The sequence below is a fragment of the Crotalus tigris genome, unplaced genomic scaffold (assembly GCF_016545835.1).
Source record: "Crotalus tigris isolate CLP2741 ecotype Arizona unplaced genomic scaffold, ASM1654583v1 scf7180000018445.1570621, whole genome shotgun sequence".
NCBI classification, from domain to species: Eukaryota; Metazoa; Chordata; class Lepidosauria; order Squamata; family Viperidae; genus Crotalus; species Crotalus tigris.
In genome coordinates, this window is record NW_024097006.1 from 741,471 (window position 1) to 763,140 (window position 21,670).

General features: G+C 40.7%; 2 protein-coding genes and 1 long non-coding RNA gene across 3 annotated transcripts in view; 1 reads left to right on the plus strand and 2 right to left on the minus strand.

The window, feature by feature from the left end:
• Positions 1 to 96: 96 nt before the first annotated feature.
• On the minus strand, positions 97 to 813 carry LOC120312198 (histone H2A type 2-B). Its single transcript, XM_039352571.1, has one exon. It carries the CDS (start codon positions 496 to 498, stop codon positions 109 to 111), a length of 390 nt encoding a protein of 129 aa, XP_039208505.1. The 5' UTR covers positions 499 to 813; the 3' UTR covers positions 97 to 108.
• Positions 814 to 844: 31 nt separating this feature from the next.
• On the plus strand, positions 845 to 1,392 carry LOC120312201 (histone H2B 5). The gene has a single exon (XM_039352574.1). The coding sequence runs from the start codon at positions 919 to 921 to the stop codon at positions 1,297 to 1,299; it is 381 nt and encodes a 126-aa protein (XP_039208508.1). The 5' UTR covers positions 845 to 918; the 3' UTR covers positions 1,300 to 1,392.
• Positions 1,393 to 9,665: 8,273 nt separating this feature from the next.
• Positions 9,666 to 21,670, minus strand: part of LOC120312207 — a 36,653-nt gene continuing 24,648 nt past the window's right edge. Inside the window, exons 2-3 of the long non-coding RNA XR_005557818.1 lie at positions 13,130 to 13,228; positions 9,666 to 10,397 (exon numbers count right to left, since the gene is read on the minus strand). This is a non-coding gene — a long non-coding RNA (uncharacterized LOC120312207). The remainder of the gene's footprint in view (positions 10,398 to 13,129; positions 13,229 to 21,670) is intronic.

Below are 21,670 nucleotides of genomic sequence, written 5' to 3' on the forward strand. Positions count from 1 at the left end.
GGGCTTTTCTATATCGTATAAACAACCCAAAAGTAACAGCTCTTTTTTGATGTCGTGGGTGGCTCTTAAAAGAGCCTTTTGTGTGTTACACTGATAAGAGGGATAGGTTCATTTGCCTTTGGGCTTGTGGCTCTCGGTCTTCTTGGGTAGTAGCACAGCTTGGATATTGGGCAACACTCCTCCCTGGGCAATAGTAACGCCTCCCAGTAGCTTGTTCAGTTCCTCGTCGTTACGAACGGCCAACTGGAGGTGGCGAGGGATTATTCTAGTTTTCTTGTTATCCCGGGCAGCATTTCCAGCCAGCTCCAGGATTTCAGCTGTCAGATATTCCAACACTGCAGCAAGGTAAACAGGGGCTCCGGCACCAACCCGCTCGGCATAGTTTCCTTTGCGAAGAAGGCGGTGAACTCGACCTACGGGAAACTGGAGCCCAGCACGAGAGGAGCGAGATTTAGCTTTAGCTCTAGCTTTCCCCCCCTGCTTGCCACGTCCAGACATTGCGACACTGACTCAGCTCAGCTCAAACACGGAAGAAAAAATAAAACAGCAATTAAAGGAAGAGAACAACCGACTCCTTTTATCCCCTCCTCGCGTACGCCAGCACCATTCCTGATTGGCCAAACCTGTCACCAGGATTTTAGCACCAATAAGAATGCAAGCTTTAAAGGCGACCAGTAGGAAGCGCAGGTACAGTTTCTACCCAATAGAAATCCGGGCATTTGCAGGGCTCTCATTTGCATGTGCGTGCGCAGGAGCGATGATATCAAAGCTCCTTGGGCCAATAACATCGTGGCGCTTTGGATCCTCTCATTTGCATAGAGAGACTATAAATAAAGGGACGCGACCGGTTCCCCTTTTTCAGACTTCCCTCTTGTTTTTATTATTTGGCGTGTGAAGAACAGTGATCTGTATTCCAGAATGCCTGAACCGGCGAAATCCGCCCCCGCGCCTAAGAAGGGCTCGAAGAAGGCGGTGACGAAGACCCAAAAGAAGGGCGACAAGAAGCGGCGCAAGAGCAGGAAGGAGAGCTACTCCATCTACGTTTACAAGGTGCTGAAGCAGGTGCACCCCGACACCGGCATCTCCTCCAAGGCCATGAGCATCATGAACTCGTTCGTGAACGACATCTTCGAGCGCATCGCGGGGGAGGCGTCCCGCCTGGCCCACTACAACAAGCGCTCGACCATCACCTCGCGGGAGATCCAGACGGCCGTGCGCCTCCTGCTGCCGGGGGAGCTGGCCAAGCACGCCGTGTCGGAAGGCACCAAGGCCGTCACCAAATACACCAGCTCCAAGTGAGGCGGCTGCGCTGCGCAGTAAGGCGACCGAGAAACCCAAAGGCTCTTTTAAGAGCCATCCATTTCCTCATAAAAGAGCTTGGTCTCAAAATTACTCTGTTCTTTTTTCTTTTTTTAATCCCACCCCGATTATTTTTATAAAAAACTTCAGGCGGAAAATCTTGATACCCCTTCCTCCTATCAACACGTAAATGCATTTCTTTTCCAACATCGGTAAATACGGTTCACTTATAGTGTGCTTATGTGCTGTTATACTTTTCCTATCTATGCAGTAATTTAATCTGACATTTATTTCTATTCCCGTTGTACCCGTGTTCCTTCCCCCCCCCCATGAAAATTGCTGATGCGTGATTATTTTAATATTTTAGGTTTAAGGTCACTGTTCACTGGGTTTTGCCACCAAAAGCCAGCTAATTAGTGCTTTGCATTCGAATCCACATCCTTGGGATGAGAGAAAATGGCACTGTCAAAATTTGAGCGTGCATAATTATGCACGCGGTTAGCTTCCACGTTTATAAATAAATCTGCCAAGAATTGCAAAAAGTTCCCATGACAGAAGAAACCTACTTTCTGGTCAGCGGGTCACAAAATGATCAAAATACTGATTTTATGAGTGCTTTTTAAATCATGCAACAGAGATTGTTTGGGTTATGTTCTTGAAGTTGAAAGACCAGAGCTAATTCAATGGCTGTATCCAAGATGAAAGGAGCCAATCTGCAATTTTAAATATTCTGTTTATTGAAGGAATGATACCTGGCTGAGCAGAAAGAACAATATAGCAAGTTGTATAAACTGCTTCCAATCCACATAAAACATCCTTCTCTAATGTGCAGACAGCTTAATATAGGTATGCAGTCCTTTCTATTGCGACCTAGTGATGGCAATCAGAACTAGTTTCCTGACCTGTAGGGTATTGCCACTGGTGGCTTTTCCTCTGTTGTTTGTCTCCAGATCTGAGAGGCAGTCAGATCTCTGATCAAAGCAGGTAGATCTAGCTAGCTAGGAGAAGGTAAGTCAACCCTTTCTCTGAGTCCCTAACTCATTTCTGCAGCCTTCAGACATTCCTTGATCTAAACTAGAGCATTGAAGTGGATCCTTGAATAGGTGTGTTAGCTGAGCTTTTAGGGGAGCTAGTGTCCTTTGATAGGGTTCTGTGTCACAGGAAAAAAAATAGCACACAGGACTATTATTTCTTCTCTTGAATGCACACATACATTAATGCTCTTCTAGCACTTCTGGAATTTGAGCAGAATTCTTGGTTAATAAAGGCTGGAGCTCTGCATCTGGGTAGGGAGAATGACAAGGGCTGGATCAAACATATAGGTAATTCTCTACATCTGTCCACAATTGGGACCAGAATTTTCATTTCTAAGCAAACTGATTGTTAAGTGAGCCAACCCCAATTTTGCGACCTATTTTACCATGGTGGTTCATTGCAGTTGTTAAGTGAAACATGCAGTCATTCAGCTAATCTGGCTTCCCCTCCCAACTTTGCTTGTCAAAAGATGGCTGGGAAGTTCACAAATGGCAATCACATGATCCCAGATGCTGCAATCATCAGGAATATATATGCCAGTTGCCAAGTCCCCAAATTTTGGTCATGTGACTGTAGAGATGCTGTGATGATTGTAAGTGTGAAGTCTGGTTGCAAATCATTTTTTTTTTCAGTGCTGTTGTAACTTTGAACAGTCACTAAACGAATGTTGAAGATTACCTTTCATGTTAATTTTAAACTGACCTGGAATGTCCTAGAGCTCATGAAAGCGGCTGTAAATCAAAGAATGACTACAATATAAAAGAAAGAATCCTTTTTTTGTTCCACAATTTTCTCCTTTTTCTTTTCTTTTTCTCTCTTTCTCAACAGAGTTGATTTTAACCAAAGAAAAAGTAATGGAGAGAAAGAAATAGGTTGTTAGATGTGTGCAGTGAAGGCAATAATGCCTCGTTTTGATTTTCTACTATTCAGTAAACAAAACATAGGACTCTGCTTCTAGATTTGCAATATAAAGTTTGTAAAATTTGGAGTGTTGTCTTCAACAATGTTTGAGAGAATTCAGAATTTTCTAGGAAGCAAATAATAATAAGACTCAGGGAAGATCAAAAAGTGCAAACATCCAATCAATATTTTGCAACCTAATTTCCTTTATGTATTCTGGGATCCTCTATAGATAACAAGATGAAAGAATAGCCTGTGGGGTGCTCATCTTGTATGATAAATGTATTGTACTGCCATGTTGGATAACTTCAAATATCCTGCCTAACGTCACAATGGTTCTGATAGCATAGAAACATATTGAGTCAAAAATTACTTGCTTTGGATTTCTTGAAGATCCTCCTTTCTCCAGGAAGTGCATACTGTAGTATCATATGAACCAGTGTATCAGCAATGTATTTGTATAAGGCTAAATAACAACTCTAGCACGTTCCCTCTTGGCTGGTTGGCCAACAGTAACTGTTACTTGTTTGGTGTAATTAATCAGCCATTGCAAAATTATAAGAAAAAGGAACTGGTTTTATCAGCCATTCTTTGTTTGCCAACTATTTTTCTTGGAAGTACAAGTATGTACAAGTCAGTCGATAGGGCTTAGGTGTTCTATGGCAGGAATTACTGAATAAACTTAGTTTAGCCATGAGTGGGTCTCTTTAGACTAAATATAACTCCCATAGTTAGTTGATTAGGTCAATTCTTTTTAGTGTTCCGACAGCACATTCTTATTTAAATATGCTAGAGGAACAAGCCTCTGTCAATCTTGGTTCTATTATCTATGTCAATTAAACATTGGACTAGATGGCAATAAAGAGATAAAGGAATTTTCACTGCCATCAAGTGTTATACACACACACACACACACACACACACATATACACATATATATGGAAAAAGATGTTTACTTCAAGTTTCCAGCAAAAAATGCCCATCGAAAAAAAATTGTTTGTTGATTGCTGCAAAAAGGGTGTAAAATTAAGTGGAGTCATATGATAATCCACTTAATGACCAGCATGACTGCATTTCTGGACTCCAATGCATCTGGAGGGCATCAGGTCAGGGAAGGCTGTGTCTTAGCGAACATCTTTGGTCCTGTGGGAACATGTATTACTTTTAGGATCAGATGGGAGGACTCTGAGGGATCAATTTGTTGAGAAATGCGAGTCAAGGGAAAAGGAATCAAGCAAACTGTGTTATGTTTCAAACATTGATCTGGTTCAATTCAGTAGTTTCCCAGTACCGGTAGAGGGCAGAGTGCCCCTTTTGAAATCCTAAACATTCTTATAACTTTAGAAATGGTTATTGCTATCCTGAAGGGAAACTTAATGGTTGGTAGATTTCACAGAGAAATTAATTAGTTTAGCAAACATCCCATCCTAATTCTTTACAAAGTATTACTTTTGAAGGAATGTCAACAAAGCTGATGTGTGTGTGGGTGTGTGTGGGTGTGAAATGAAAAGGGCATGCATTGCTCAAATTTTCACACATATGTGACTGGAAATGTTATTCAGTATAAATTACTTTTGAGGTTTAATATGGTATTGCTAACACAATACACAACTCTATTCGTGTTAGTTATCATACTATGGAGATTTTTTGTTTACATTTACATTACATTTTTCAAAATTTGGATACAGAAGCCCTTGACAAAAACAAAACTGAATGGAATTAAATTCATGGGAAGTGGCATTTATTAATGGCTTAAATCCTAATACCGCCATTTTAAATTATTTATGTATATTAAAAGTTTATTGGGATAAATTCCAGAGAAATGTGCATAGATCTGCAGTCTAAAAATTTATTCTACAACTCCTTATGACTAGTTTTGATCCATCTCAATTCTCTCTCTGTCTTTCTGTCTCTCTGTCCCTCTGTTTCTCGCCTTCAAGTCAGTGTTGACAGTGATGACAAGCCCCTGCAGTTTGCTTGGCAAGTTTTTGCTATTGCCTCATTCCTAGGGCTCAGAGAGAATGATTGGCTCGAAGTCACTCCACTGACTCTGTGCATAAGGTGGGATTAGAATTCATGGTCTGTGCTGCCTACTGTCTTAACCACTATACCAAACTGGCTTTTTTCAAATCAACAGAAGTCTTTTTCTCAACCAGCTTTTCCACCTCCTGCTCTTAGATGAGTTAAGCTCTAATTCCCATAATCTGAAGTCAACCATTTGCAAAAGATTTTTGTATTTGAGATAAGGCCCTTGGTTCTAAACTTCTAAAGCTAGGATTTAGGATATTGGCAGTTGATCTGAGTCTGGTGCCTGATGGCAGTCAAGCTCCAAAGCGCCTGCATTTTTCCTAGTCAGTTTGAAAAAGTGCTGGTCTAGCTTGCCACGCAAGCCACACCTGCTCAGCTAGCCTCCTCAGCACAATTGTGAAAAGTGCAGGCATCCTGTCCATTTTTGCACTTGTGTACTTGAATTAGAAATTTAGAAAATGGGAAGTGGGAACAGCTAATTTAGAAAATAGGAAGTGGGAGAAGTGATCTTGTTAAAATAGCTTTGTGCAGAGCTGTCTTATTTTTAACCAAATATATTTTAAGAGTGTTGGAGTTTTTTTTCTGAGAAAACTGCTGGAATCTCACGCTACTTGTTATATCTTATGGTGCAGCAGAGTCAAATTGCTCTTTTTAAATATTCTGAACAATTAAACAAGATATATCAAATCAGATGATATGGAGTTGGGAATAGGAAGGACTTGTGGTTTTTGACAAACATATAGCGTCCTTCCATTCCTGAATCCATTTTCCTTCTCATAGTTCCCATACTTAGACGGGTGCAAGAAAGATGAGACCATGACATCCAGAAGTCCCAGTCCCAATTTTAGCCAGCTGAAACAGCTAAAGGGTTTATGCCTCTAATGAGGTTGAGACAGTTTGAACAGCAAAACAATTGAAAGTTGGATGGAGACATCTGCCACCATCTGTGCAAGGAGGGAAATGATCCAGCACTCCTTTTCAGCTCTTTGGGAGGTTTTTTTTTTTTTCTTCATGCTGTTCCTGAGTTTTTAATCCTTATATTTCAAGGTATGCTTGAGGGCCTGTGGACAACAGCAGGGGAGAGGGAGAGAGAGAAGGAAATAAAGGTTTAATAAATTAGTGGAGCTGCACATTGCATATTGACTCCCCTGCTCTTCTGAATATGAGCAATTGAATAGGGGTTCTTGTTTTGCTCTCAAGAGAAGCTAAGGATGTCGAGAGCTGGGGAGCAGGATATCCTTGGCATACAGGAAGTCCTGTTTGGCGCTCTGGCGTTTCCAGGAGAATTGGATAAAAAAAAAAAAACCTCCCGAAACTCTCCATCTCTGTAAGAAGGATTGAAATAGAAAGCAAATGAGACAATCAACAACTTCTTCAAAGGAATACAAATTCACAAGGGAAGAAGAAAACAACAACACCGTGCCTTTCCTGGACATCCTCATCAGCAAAAGAAACAACAGCAAATTAAAAACCCAAGTCTATTGAAAAACAACTCACACCAACCAAGTGTTCTGCTAGCAAAATAGCAACCCAACCTCCCATAAGAAGAGGGTGTAAGAACTATTCAGATGAGTACAAGTGCACAGCGGCAACCCAGAACAGCAGAAAAAGGGGAGAAAAACACCTATGCAACATCGTCCAATGAAATATAGAGGTAGTCCTTGTCTTACGATCACAATAGAGCCCAACATTTCTGCTATTAAGTGAGATATTTGTTAAGTGAGTGTTGCCCCATTTTATGAGTTTTCTTGCCAGTTATTAAGTGAATCACAGCTGTTGAGTGAATCTGGCTTCCCCTATTTATTTTTGCTTGTCAGAAGGTTGTAAATGGTTATCACATGATCCTGGGACACTGCAACTGTCATAAATATGAGTCAGTTGAATTTTGATCCCATGATCATGAAGATGCAACAATGCTTATAAGTAGAAAAATGGTCATTAGTCACAGTTTTCAGTCCCAGTGTAACTTTGAATGGTCACTAAATGAATTGTTGTAAGCCGAGGATTACCTGTAGATACCCACCCAACTTTATCAAAAAGTGCCTGACCATCCAACCTGCTACGTCACAAACCAGCCCTCCAAAATATTTTAAGCAAACCAGAAAACTCAGTAGCCCAAGAAGGGGGAAAAAACTGTAACATATCAGCTAAGGATTGTAACAGCCACTATGTAGGATAGGCAGGCTGAAAACTGAAGTCAGAAGACAAAAAAAAAAAAAAAAATTCTTAATCTCACAACATATGGATAGACTCAACCACAGCTTCAGCTGGGATACTGTTAGTATTGTGTACGTTGTCTGTGTGTCTTCAAGGCATTGTTGTCTCCTGGTGACTACCTTGACTAGTCCCTGCAGTTTTCTTGGAAAGATTTCAGAAGTAGTTTGCCATTGCCTGCTTCCTCAGGCTGAGAGATAATTGTCGGCTCCAGATCACCCACCAGACCAGGCTTTGTGCCTAAGATAAATCTAGAACTTAGTCTCTCCCAGTTTCTAGCCTGGTCCTTAACAAGTACACCAAACTGCCTCTCTGTTAGCATCCAGATCCCAAACCAAATCCAAGAATGTGAGAGAATTTCTGGAAGTTTGGCATTTAGTCAAATCAGCCAACAGTAGGCATATAGAAATAAGCACATTACATACCATTCAAAGGAGACAATAAAAAACCTAGGAAGGACACAAAAAAGACTAGAACACATCTTCTCCAGCAGCTCATGCTCAGATAAACAAGGATTAGACCAGAAAAACAATTAGGCAGAAAACAATACTCTAATGTCTAATCAAGGAACCACAGTGCTGGAAACCACACTCCCACCCAAATTGACAGGGGAAGCTATTGTATATAAACAGGGAGAAAACCCCACACCTACTCACACTGATGATGTTACCTAGTTGGGTAATGAAACCGGCAAACAAATAATCAATTCAGAGAACAGCAACTACTCCATTGCAAATGTTCTGGCTGAGGTGATGGCAGATTTCTGTATACTCCTGGAACAAGAGATGGGAGGCGGAGGGGATAGTAGTCGCTAGCAGCTTGCAAAGACAAACGTGATGGAAGTCCCATGATATTTATTCTGAACTACGTGTCAGTGCTTGAGAGTGCTAATCATGTTATGTGATGGTTAACTTAAATCATTGTGTATCAAACAGACTTTGGCCTAAAGCAGGGGTAGGAAACCTTGGCTCCAGGAATTCTGGGAGTTGAAGTCCACGAGTCATAAAAGAGCCACGGTTGCCTACCCCTGGCCTAAAGTAATGGATGGCCCCCAAAGGTGAGGAGAGGAGTTATTCTAAGCCATTCCTACTTGATTTAGTTCCTGCTGCTAATTTTGCTTTGTGGCACTTTGTTTTTACTACCACTAAATTCGTGCTCCTGACACTATTGAATTTGCAGACCCATTGATCACCACCAGTTCTTGCAAAACTCTGGATGACCACAAGATGGTGACATAGATACACATACCGAATGCTGGGAGATGATGGCCCACACTTCTTAAAGTTTTTGACTGTGGTTTGTTCTCCAAGCTTGTTTCAATATCATTCCTGAACATTTCTTTACAAAACTAGGTAACATCAGCAGCAGGATTTCCTTGTCCTATTCTCTTTAGCTCATAAGTGTCTTGTGTGCCAGTGTGGTCAGTTGCTTGGAGCTATATTTGAATTCTGAGCAGCTGATTGGTTCTCTTGTTGATCGCCACTTCGAATGGTCTGGTTTCTTACATATTGGTATGTTGGATCTAAATCAATATGTTTGTTAACTGCTCCTTTGATGGAATATCAGGCCTCAATAAGTTTACGCCCATATAACTTTGAAATAATGGGAGATGTTTGTAGCTCGGCTTTTAGATTTTGGCTGTGGTTTGTTCTCCAAGCTTGTTTTAATATCATTCCTGAACGTTTCTTTACCAAACTAAGTAACATCATCATCAGGATTTCCTTGTCCTATTCTCCTTAGCTCATAAACATCTTGTGTGCCAGTGTGGTCAATTGTTTGGAGCTATATTTGAATTCTGAGCAGCTGATTGGTTCTCTTGTTGATTGCCACTTTGAATGGTCTAGTTCAGGGGTAAGCAACCTTGGCTCTTTTATGACTTGAGGACTTCAACTCAGGCTCAGGAATTCTGGGAGTTGAACTCCTCAAGTCATAAAAGAGCCAAGGTTGCCTACCCCGGTCTAGTTTCTTAGATATTGATACGTTGGATCTAAATCAAGTGCCAATCAACAAGAGAACCAATTAGCTGCTCAGAATTCAAATATAGCTCCAAACAGACAACCAACTGCACAATCAACTGATTGCACTGGCACACAAGACTCTTATGAGCTAAGGAGAATAGGACAAGAAAATCCTGCTGCTGATGTTACCTAGTTTGGTAAAGAAACGTTCAGGAATGATATTAAAACAAGCTTGGAGAACAAACCACAGCCAAAATCTAAAACCTGATCTACAAACATTTTCTACTTCTTAAAGTTGCCAAGTTGGAGAAATAATGACATGTAGGCTGTAACTCTTAGCTCTCTCTATTGGCCCAGGGTTTTTCACCCCAGATGCGGTTAGCCTAATTCAGCCCAGTACAGGTAGTCCTTGACATATGACCCAAAACTTTTGTTGCAAAGCAAGACATCGTTGAGTGAATTTTGCCCCATTTTATGACCTTTCTTGACACCGTTGTTAAGTGAGTCACTGCAGTGGTTAAATTAGTAATGTGGCTGTTAAGTGAATCTGGTTTCCCCATTGACATTGCTTGTCAGAAAGTAAAAAAAGTGATCACATGAGCCCAGGACACCGCAACCAACATAAATATGAGTAAGTTACTAAGCGTCTGAATTTTGCTCACGTGATCATGGGGATGTTGCAACGGTGGTAAATGTGAAAAATGATTGTAAGTCACTTTTTACAGTGCCGTTGTAACTATGAATGGTCACTAAATGAACTGTTGTAAGTTGAGGACTATCTGTACTGCGACATATGCTTCTCCAGTGCAGTGCTGATCTTCCTCTTGCATGCCGTTCTGACAAGTTTCCCAGGAAGCGAAGAATAGGGAAGTAGAAGTAGAAAGTCCAGAGCAGGTTCAGCCTTGGCTGGCCGGAGACTACTTTTGATCTGATCACAGTTGGCGAAAATTGATGGTATTTTTCCTGACAATTTGAGATGGGAAACATTTTGAGATAGAAAATGGTAACATTAATCCTAAAATAACTTTATATAGTTTCAGAAAAGCAAAGAAAACTTCCAGCTCCCACCAAATCCCAGAGAAAAATTCCAATGTCACCCATCTAGCATTATCATTCTAACTGTGGTGGTTTGAGTGATTGTGTGTGTGTGGGGGGTGTCAATTCCATAATTTGGAACAGCCTTCCACAGAGATCAGAAGGACCCCTATCCTTTTAGCTTTCCAGAGGGTTATGAAGGCCCAATTTTTACTCCAAGCAGGGACTAGGATGGGGGGTTGAGCTGAAAGGATGTTTGGTCTGGCGCCTAAGGGAAAGTTTTAAACTATATTTTATGGATGGTTGTGAGCTACCTAGAATCACTGTATAAGATAGGTGGCCATATAAGCCCTGTATCTAAATAAATATAATAAAATTTAGAGAGAGCCCTCCAGCTTCACTAACAAAAGGTCTTGTGTTCCATTCCTCACATTGCTAACTGCAAAAGGTTGGAGATGACATGAGCAACTAAGCTCTGCTTCATATACTGAGGGAGCCTTCCATAGGCAGAATGGATAATTTTGATTTAAATGAAGAAACAACCCAAACAGTGTACAGTCTCGGAACATTGCTTCTTCTTTCAGTCCTGGGCAAAATGTTGCCAAACCGGTCAGCAAGTCGAGGAGCAGCCAAGTTTTGATGAATGCTGTGGCAGACAAAGGTAACTCTGGATTTCCTCTCACCATTGTGCAATGTTTTCAAGGTAGGTGACTGGCTGGGCACCAGATGCTTTGAACTACAACTCCCAGAACACTTTGTCACTGGCTTTGTTAGCTAAGGCTCATGGGAATTATAGTTCAAACTGTCTGAAAAATGCCAGTTGGCTCTCCTTGGCTAGGGGTCTATTCAGTGCTAAAACAGATGGCATAAGGAGACCTCTAACATGCCTTTCCCCACACTGTGCCCACCATGACAGACTGATACCCTGATTTTCTATTTTTAATCCCATAGAGCTGTGCCTCCCAAGGATGCTCTAATTATATTCTAAGTAATCAAACTGATTTTTAAACAAGTAAATTAACATTGAGGGCTCCTTCTCCTTTATTGGTAAATTAACATTCTTTCCCTTTTTGTTTTAAAAAAAATAAGTTTGCCCTCATATGTAGCTGGCTCCCTCATGCTTTCCCACAATAGTTACTAAAATTGTAGAGGAAGCTGAGGAACAACTGAAGTGGTCTTGGAATTTTGTTTTTAGAAACAGTATTATTCCACTGCCTTTTAAAAATTGTCTGTTTGTTCTAAAGAACAAAACATGCCTTTACATGAGGCAGGGTTTTTTTTTCCCCCTTTCTTTTGTGTCTTGCTATAAGATTGTGCCAGACAATTACTGGAAGTTAAATCAACTGAAGGCAGCGGAACCTAAGTCTACATAGAACTGTGCTGTAAACTTTGTGTAACACTCAATTCATTACTTATGGCATCAAAGCAAATTAAGACAGAACTTTGCAGAGAAGGTGAAGTAGAAATTAGGACTTTTTGACTTTCTGCTAATGCATTTATTCTAATACTGGTGTCAGGAGAATGCCCATTCAGAGTTATGGATGTCATACTTGCTGTTTAACATCATCATAAATGTCACTTTGTGTTATCTAAATGTGCCATGTTGAGTCTATTCGCTCCCCTAAGTAAACTTGAATATTGCAAAATGTCCTGTTCTTAGAGACGCATGGCAGTTGTAAAACTTAATACCTGTCAAAAATAAAACTTAATACCTGTCAAAAATATGAACGCAGACTTTGCTTTGCTTCTGTTGCTGTTACTATTATATGGGATTTTGAAACAGTGCTAAATACATTATGGTTCGGATTGGCATTATATTGGATACCTCCAGCCAATTTCCGTGGCTTGGCAGTGTTCCTTAAACCTGGAAACTCCTTTGGCACATACCTGCAACCCCAAAGTGAGGACAGTACAATGGATCTTTTCCCACTTCTGAGATATAAAATTATCCATCCATCCTCGAGCTGGCATGAAACTACATTGATATGAAATATTCTGACTTCATAAGTTCGCTGCTGTTTTTGTAAGTATGAAGAAAACAGCATTATGGCACAAGCTCCACCTCTTTAGGGCAGGCAAAAGACAAATCATAACAAATGCTTGCATCACAATTCCCTGATGCATTACAATCCCCTGACATTGTTTACAATATGTCACTCTGATCCCCTTTGCCCTTCCTAAGACAGTGCTGCCCAACACTGGGCGGCTTACAATATTAAAAGCCAATAAAACCATGAAAAATAATTATTTCTAATTAAAAAGATGGGGAGGAAGAGAGTGGGATGCACAGGGTGGGAGATGGAATCACTTCTTAATCCGTCAACCACCTCCAGCATAATACAGCTGGCCTGGAGCCTCAGGCCAGCTGGCAGAGCCAGGTCCCTGGCACTCACAGGAGGCCAGAAGGCTGGGAGCAGATCTCACCTCAGGGGTAAGTTGTTCTGAAGGACAAGTGCCCTGGCATAAAAGGCTCTTCTCCTGGACCCCACCAGCCAAAATTCCTTGACTGATGGGGCCTGCAGCATGCCCCTTCTGCTGGCACAAATGGGGCGGGCCAGTCCCATTGGAGTGGGACGGTTCCTCAGATAGTCGTTTCTCAGTCATTACTCCTGACTTTCCTCCACACTATCAGGTGGCAAAGCCTAAAAGATGTGACATACCTTGAAACTGCCCTTGGACAGAGTCAGAGAGACACAAAACCCCAAAGAAGCCCACTGAATCTTCTCCTCCTCATGCTTCTTGAGGATTTTTTTAAGGCACTGGAGAAAAACAAAAACAAAAAAAAGTCACCTTGAAAGATGCAAGGAGCCATACCTGGATGCATCTAGTTTCAAAAATCATCTTGCAAGTTCTTTCAAGTCTGGGTATTTTTCTCCCCCTTTCTCAGGAACCAAGTAGAAACCTAGGAGGCCTGATCATATATTCTCAGGCAACCATTTTGTCACTTCTAAGCTTTAACCACAAAAAGCTTTTCTCCATCAAAGCTACTGAGGTAAACACAAAGCTGGTTCGGTTGATGAGCTTCCCCAAAGTAACAGAATGAATCCCAAAGCAGATATGAAAATGCAGAGATGCTCTGCAACTAACCACAAAAACAGTGTTCCCGACTATCTGGCTAAGTTTGCATCTATTAGGCCCACAGTCTCCCTGCATCTTGCACACCCACATGCAAGCTTAGAAGGGACGTCAAAGGGTCCTGGTTCCTTATCTGCACCAGCAAAGGCTTCCCCACCCTCTGTGATTAGAAAGACATTCAACTGTCTTCCAACTGCAGTGATAAAGAACCTGGCCACGAAGCTCTGAGATGCTGGGGGTGGCTTGGTGTGAACCATCTCTTCCCTTCCGTTTGTAATGGCAGATATGCCGCTTTAAATTGGCAAAAGTTTCCCCATCTTGAGTTAACTCACCCATTGCTTGTGTTGTTTTCTTTTCAATTCCTGGAACATATGGATCCATTCCCATCTGGCTGATGAACAGATTAGTTAAATTGTACAAAACTGGCCTTGGGCTTTCTTAGACTGGGTCTGCACTCCTAGCCCCACAGGAAGTTTTTTGGGTGAGCCTGTTCTCTTCCATTGAAAGTGGAGCCAAAGCCTCCTCCAAACTGAGGTTGATGCCTGCTGAGGCTTTTATACCACAAATGCTAAAAAACAGAGGGTGCATTTTTCACCTGTTATAGATTAAAAGGGAATAAGGACTCAAGGTGATTTGACTCCTAGTGACTACAGAGACACATCCTTGCAGTTGTTCTGGGAAATTCTAAGGAAGGGTTTCCTCTGGCGTGGTATTTTTGGTAATCTAGACTACCTGCTGGTAGTTTCCTATCCAAGTGTCCTTAATCCTATCCCACTCTGGCTGTAAAGTCTCTTCAGGCTTAGGTCAACCTTGTTACCTGGCAAGATGTGTTTGGAAAACACATTTTAATTTTATTTGCCCTTGGTTCTGAATCTTTGGCTCCACTTTTGGTGTTTCCAATGAGAAGATTTAAGGTTATGCAGCACTGGACCAGCACCAGGTAGCATAAGGTAATGTAATTGAGCTGCACACAAGATAGCCACAGTTTGCATATGGGGCTACCACCTCATTTTACTGAGAGACACAGCAGAAGTAATAATAATAATAATAATAATAATAATAATAATAATAGTAATAGTAATAATAGTAATAATAGTAATAGTAATAATAATAAAGTTGGAAGGAACCTTGGAAGTCATCAAGTCCAATCCCCTGCTCAGGCAGGAAACCCTATATCATTTCGGACAAATGGCTGTCCAGTTTCTTCTTAAAAACTTCCAGTGTTGGAGCATTCACCACTTCTGGAGGCAGGTTCTTCCACTGGTTAATTGTTCTAACTGTCAGGAAGTTTCTCTTTAGTTCTAGGTTGCTTCTCTCCTTCTGGAGGCAGGTTGTTCCACTGGTTAATTGTTCTAACTGTCAGGAAGTTTCTCCTTAGTTCTAGGTTGCTTCTCTCCTTGATTAGTTTCCATCCATTGCTTCTTGTCCTGCCTTCAGGCGCTTTGGAAAATAGCCTGACTCCCTCTTCTTTGTGGCAGCTCCTGAGATATTGGAACACTGCTATCATGTCACCCCTAGTCCTTCTCTTCATTAAACTAAACATACCCAATTCCATAAAACTTTCCCTATATATTTTAACCTCCAGTCCCCTAATCATCTTTGTTGCTTTTCTCTGTACTCTTTCTAGAGTCTCAACATCTTTTTTACATTGTGGTGAACAAAACTGGATGCAGTATTCCAAGAGTGGCCTTACCAAGGCAATGTATATTGGTATTAATACTTCGCGTGATCTTGATTCTATCCCTCTCTTAATGCAGCCTAGCACTGTGTTGGCTTTTTTGGCAGCTGCAGCACACTGCTGGCTCATATTTAAATGATTGTCCACTAGGACTCCGAGATCCCTCTCACAGTTACTACTATTGAGCAACGTACCCCCTATACTATACCTATACATTTGTTTTTTCTTGCCTAAATGTAGAACCTTACTTTTTTCACCATTGAATTTCATTTTATTAGATAGTGCCCAGTGTTCTAGTCTGTCCAGATCCTCCTGTATCCTAAGCCTGTCTTCTGGAGTGTTGGCTATTCCTGCCAGTTTGGTGTCATCTGCAAATTTGATGAGTTCCCCATCTATCCCCTCGTCCAAATCATTGATGAAGATGTTGAAGAGCACTGGGCCCAGAACAGAACCCTGAGGCACCCCACTACACACTTCCCTCCATGTAGATGTGGTTCCATTGAGGACCACATGCTGAGTACGGCCGGTCAGCCAGCTATGGGTCCATCTGGTGGTGATGCTGTCTAATCCACACTTTTCTATCTTATCTAGTAGTAGGTGGTGATCTACTTTGTTAAATGCCTTACTGAAGTCCAAGTAAATTATATCCACAGCATTCCTCTGGTCCACTAATTTTGTCACTTGTCAAAGAATGCAATAAGGTTTGTCTGGCATGATCTGTTTTTGACAAACCCGTGTTGGCTTTTAATGACTTGGTTTGCCTGTAGGTGTTCGCTGATTCATTGTTTGATTATCTTTTCCAGCATCTTCCGAGGTATTGAGGTCAGGCTGATAGGTCTGTAATTTCCTGATGTTAGAGGTGCTTCCAATTTTTTTTAGATGTATGTCCTTCCTTTTTCTTGGAATAATAAATCAGATCATTGTACATTAAACAGGTAATATATTAATTATTCATTAAACAAGTGTCCTGTGATTATCCTACTCAGAACCAGAAGTGATAAACAGTATCTCAGTTGATGTGTTCCCACAACATTCTTAACTAATTTCCCAGACAAAAATGAATCAAAGTTAGCATTAATCAGGTTAGCATTAATCAGCTTAGCATGTTGTGCAAACACAGCCATTGGTACATATTATCACCTGTTTAAATATATGAAGAATGCAGCCAATGAGTGGTCTAATGGTATGAACAACCGAATATATTACAATGATTGAATTTTATTCAGCACAAAAAAACTTAAAATGTATTATTGATGCAATTTTGAAATATGTGGTAAGTCTTGTCATTCTTCCCATCCTTTGCACCTTAGCCAGAATCCAGAAAGTATAAACAAGTTGTGATTCTATTGAAACAGGAACTCATATTTGGCTTTTGACTAGGGGTTTCATTCCAAAAAAAGTAGATGAGATCAGAATTAAAGCTCCCTTTGATGCGATTTAATTTAAACTGAAACTTAGTTCATTAATTATAAGGTGACCAACCATCCTCGTTTAGGGAGGACAGTCCTCCTTTTGTAAGTTCTGTACTCCCTCAAAAAGTGTACTCCTACATGTCCTTCTTTTTGATATTTGAAGACTAATCTGCAGGGCTTTTTTTTCTCTCATAGAACGCTCAGAACAGCGTTCTGGCACCTTTTTTTTAATGTTTTTTTTCAACTTTTGCATGAGCTGTGCTACTCCCACTATTGGCTTTCTAAAGCCAATAGGGATTGCTGCTGAGCGTGCCAAAACACCCGGCTGGCAAACTTTGCACATGCAAGTTGTCTGTATTATTGTTGCAATGAATAAAATGTTTCTTTTATTTACGATATTTTTTCTTCAATTTATTTGTGTCCTCCTTTTCATTGTAAAAAAGTTGGTCAGCTTATTAATTAAAGTAATTATAGTAAATAGGGTTGGTTTCTACATTGTTAAGAATTTCTCCTTCTTAGACTGAATTTTACAATTTGGAAAATTTGGGGGAGTTCTGTGGTGGGCCATAGATTGTGCAACTATACAGTAAGCAAGAAGGTCAATTATTGCTTGGAGACTGGGCTCAGCAGGAAGCTGTGGTAAGAAGGCCCAATAGCAGTAGCAATAGCACTTAGACTTATATACCGCTTCACAGTGCTTCACAGCCCTCTCTAAGCAGTTTTCAGAGTCAGCATATTGCCCCCAACAATCTGGGTCCTCATTTTACCAAAGGATGAAATCCTGAGTCAACCCTGAGCTGGTGTAAATCAAACTCCTGGCAGTGTGCAGAGTTAGCCTGCAATACTGCATTCTAACCACTGTGCCACGACAGCTCCTGGTTCAATCCATTTCCCATTGCTACCAGTATCTTCTTTCTCAAACAGGACCAATAACCAGGAAGCAACAGTGGTTCCTACTCCTTACTTACAATTTGGCCTTTGAACTACACTGAGAATTGGGACCAGAGGGGAAGAGAGGAATGGTTGCTGAGAAAAGGATGGAGGACTAAGCTTGCCAATGGTTGACTGATTAACGACTGGCAATGGCTTCTATAGAAAGTTAGCTTAGAGCAGGGATTTTCACAAACTTTCAGGCCAAGGAAACTGCTGGTTAAAAATCAAATCCCCATAATCCCCGGCCAAGAGGTAAAGCTTAGTGCTAAAAAAAATCGGTTGTGTTTGAACGATTTTTTTTCCTTAGCCTTTCATAGAATTCTGAATCAAGTTCTTACAAAATAGCAAGATTTTGTGAACCAAAGTTTGAAAAACCCTGGCTTAGAACATCATGAGATTTCAGACTCTGCGTAAGGGAGTAGTTGTAGGTAATGTGCCTCCTCTGTCCACTCCTCAGCATCCCAGTACACCAAGTTGCAATTGGAAATCCATTAACACAGCCCAATTTTTGCCAACCTGGTGCTACCAAAATTGATGAAACGTCCATTAAAATTGTTTTCTTGTACTGGACTTTTGTGGAAATTGAAATCCTGCATTTAAGAATATCAGATTGAAGATGACCATCCTGAACCAGATAAAGCAATGGTCAGATTCTTAGAAAATACATTCATGTATTCAGCCATCTAACTGATGAACCAGAAGGCGTCTCCACACTATTGCCATTTTCACTCCGGAAATCTAAAGAAATGGTTGGAATTACATTCAATTCTGCAGCCTGAAAAGCTAAAAACAAGGAAGGATTATTCTACCCTAACATAAGGAAGGAAGGAAGGAAGGAAGGAAGGAAGGAAGGAAGGAAGGAAGGAAGGAAGGAAGGAAGGAAGGAAGGAAGGAAGGAAGGAAGGAAGGAATCTTCTGAGGCTTTGCATGCAAGGAGACCCATGAGGGAGAGAAGGGAAAACTGATAACATTCTTCTTGGCTACTCCCCTGGTCTTTTTGTTGGATCACTAAGGAGGAACTGTAAAACCTCAGGCTAGCCTTTCCCATCCAGAACCTGAAGCTGAAGAGCCCAGAGGAGGGATGAAACAAGAATTCAGTGAGGAAATGGAGCCATGGTATCTCAAAAAGAAAATAGTTGCTGTGGGTGCAATATGTAGGAGTTTAACCTGGAAGCTCTTTAGCACTGAAGTCCTGAGATCCATTGGTCCAGAACTGCACAAATTCCTTGTGGGGGAAATCCCCAGATTATTCTTACTCTAAAGTTACCGTACACTCATGTTGCATATAACTTCCCTTATTTTGGAATAACTAGATACAGACTATGCTTTTTTCCCCCTTCTCGCTTACTCTGGGGGCCTCCTTCTGGGTTGTCTGCTTTATTTCTTGGATCTTGGTATCCCCACTTTCTGCCTTCTGTTTTTCGATATTGCATTCTTTGGGTATTTTTCCCCTTTTCTTTGTTTGGGTTCCGAAGGAACGGAGCTATACGGCAAATAACAAATCCAAGCTGTAAGTATAGTGCTAGTTTTGTGGGAAAGTGCATGAGGATTTGTGACTCGCTAATCACACTCAAGGCATAGCTAGAAACCAGATGTCTCCAGGTTTTCTGGGCAATTGGCTATCATCTGTACAATGCAAAGAGAGTTGCAAATTACACATGCTTATAATATAAGCCAAATATATCCTCATACAATGAGACAGAACACCGTGAATTGAGGTATGAGTAAGCGATTACTGTCTATCAATGTAAGCATGAATGGGATATCTTGTTAAGCATCTTGTGACTGTGTGTTTTCGCCCTTGCAGTTAGTCAGATAATTATAAAATAATTTTTATAAAATAAAAAATAGTGATTTAGAAGTTAGTGAAGTTTCATTACTTGATAATTGCAGCAGTTAAGCTAACTGTAACTAACTAAAAAAAGGGAGGCATTTTCCTTATAAGTGGCAACTTCTAACTATCTTTGGCTCTAAGTCAGTCAGACCTGGTTAGCATTTGGAAGGGGGACTACCGTAAAATCCCAGGGTTCCAGGTTAAACCAGGAAGTTTTTTTTTTTTTAAATCATCCTGGAAGAAGGCAGTGTTAAACCCATTTTGTATTGTTGCCAAGAAAACAGCCAGAAATATGCCGGAATCAGCAGGTGCTTAGCTTGCCTCAAAGGCAATGATGTAAGTCTATTTTTAGCAAATGAAAAAGAAATCTGCAATTACTCAATTAAGAAAAACATTTTGAAAAATTAATTATTTTTAGTGCATATGCTGCACTACAAAAAGAATCACACGAGGCATTGTACCAAGTTTTCAAGGAAGACTTGCTCCCCCATTTACTCTTTCTATTGACATACTGTATGTGCTAATGTAAGCATGCAGGGAGTATTTTTTACACAGTCGCAGTCACTCCTGTTCCTAGTCACCTCCTATGGGGCTGTCTTGAAGAGCACCTAGAAGCTACCGCTGGTTTAGAATGCAGTGGCCCAAGAAGGGATAAGTATAACCTGTTATAACTGGGTAACCTCTGCTGCTTCAAGAGCCATAATAGTTGGCAATGGGTTTTGGGGTGAATGAAGGCACTGGTGGCCACCTTTAAGGCTCTACATGTCTATGGACCTGGTTATTGAAGAGATGCCTTCTGAACCTGTTTGCCTTTTCAATCTGCTCAAAAGGGGTCAAATTTCTCCAAGTCTCTGCTATCTGATAGGGCCTTGGAGGAGGATTTTTTCAATGTCCATCCTCACATTTTGGAACTTCCTCCTGTAGAGATATAATCCGCTCCATCACTTCTAGGCTTTAGGAAAATGATCAAGACACAACTGTTTCATCTAACACAGAATCATAGGGTTGGAAGAAAAGTTGGAAACCATCTAGCCCAGGGGTCTTCAAACTTGGCCCTTTTATGACTTGTGGACTTCAATTCCCAGAATTCCTCAGCCAGGCACACTGGCTGAGGAATTCTGGGAATTGAAGTCCACAAATCATAAAAGGGCCACATTTGAAGACCCCTGATCTAGCCCAATCCCCTATCTATTGCAGAAGCCCTCACACCATTCTGGACAAATAGATTTCCAATCTTTTCTTGAAAACCTCCAGTGATGGAACATCCATGAATTCAGGAGACAGGCTATTCCATTGCTTAATAGCATTCAGTGTCAGGAAATTCACCTTATTTTATGTATGATTCTACATACACATTGATTCTAGTCTAGTGCTATTGAGAATAAATCTACATCTCTTCCCTGTGGCATCCCTTCACATATAGGAAGACTGGTATAATGTCTTCTCCTAGCCTTTTCTTCTTTAGGCTAAACATACCAAATTTCTTTTACTGCTCTCCATGGGATTTAATTTCCAAATCTCTTCCCATCCTTGTCCCTCTTCTCTGCACTTTTTCCAGTTCCTCAGTGTCCCTTTAAAGTTGTACCAGCAAAATCCTTGACGTAGTATCTCAGGTGTGATCAGACCAATGCAGCATAGGGCAGTACTATCACTTCCCATGATAATGTATTGATATTTTTGTATGATGATTACTGAAGTAGCCTGCGGTCCTCTAGATGTGTTGAGCATACGCTGCTCCAAACTTAGTTAGGAGTTTCACCAAGTTGAGACAGCATTCTCATGTTTCCCTCTAAGATGTTCTAGAAAGATTTTTGTTTGTCAATACTTTAATGCAACTTTTCTCAATGGTACTCCAGGCACTTCATGATAAATATAAAAACAACAACTGAAAAAATAGTAAATTTGAACTACAGATGGATACCCAAGCCACACACATCAACATTAAAATTCACAGTTCACAAAATTTCTTTACGGAAATTAATTTGCGTTGTTTAAATATATAGGTATAGTGTCCATTCACATGATACCAGAATTATCTTTTGAGTTCACACGCACACATCTGCCACCAGAACTGTGTAAACTGATAGTTGCCATTGCCCTCTGTCACCTTCAAGCAGCCTAGAAAACAAACCACTTCCTCTCTCCAGCTGCAAAGATCCACAGTCTTTGATTGTGCATGCTTGCAATCATCCTTTTTATTTTCTTTCTTCTTCTTTATTATTTCAATATAATCCAGGGATATTTTTTAAAAAAAAACTAATAATATTAG

What these genes read in the sequence shown, in the direction of transcription:
- LOC120312198 (XM_039352571.1), bottom strand. Translation starts at nt 498, where the DNA reads ATGTCTGGACGTGGCAAGCAGGGGGGGAAAGCTAGAGCTAAAGCTAAA.
- LOC120312201 (XM_039352574.1), top strand. Translation starts at nt 919, where the DNA reads ATGCCTGAACCGGCGAAATCCGCCCCCGCGCCTAAGAAGGGCTCGAAG.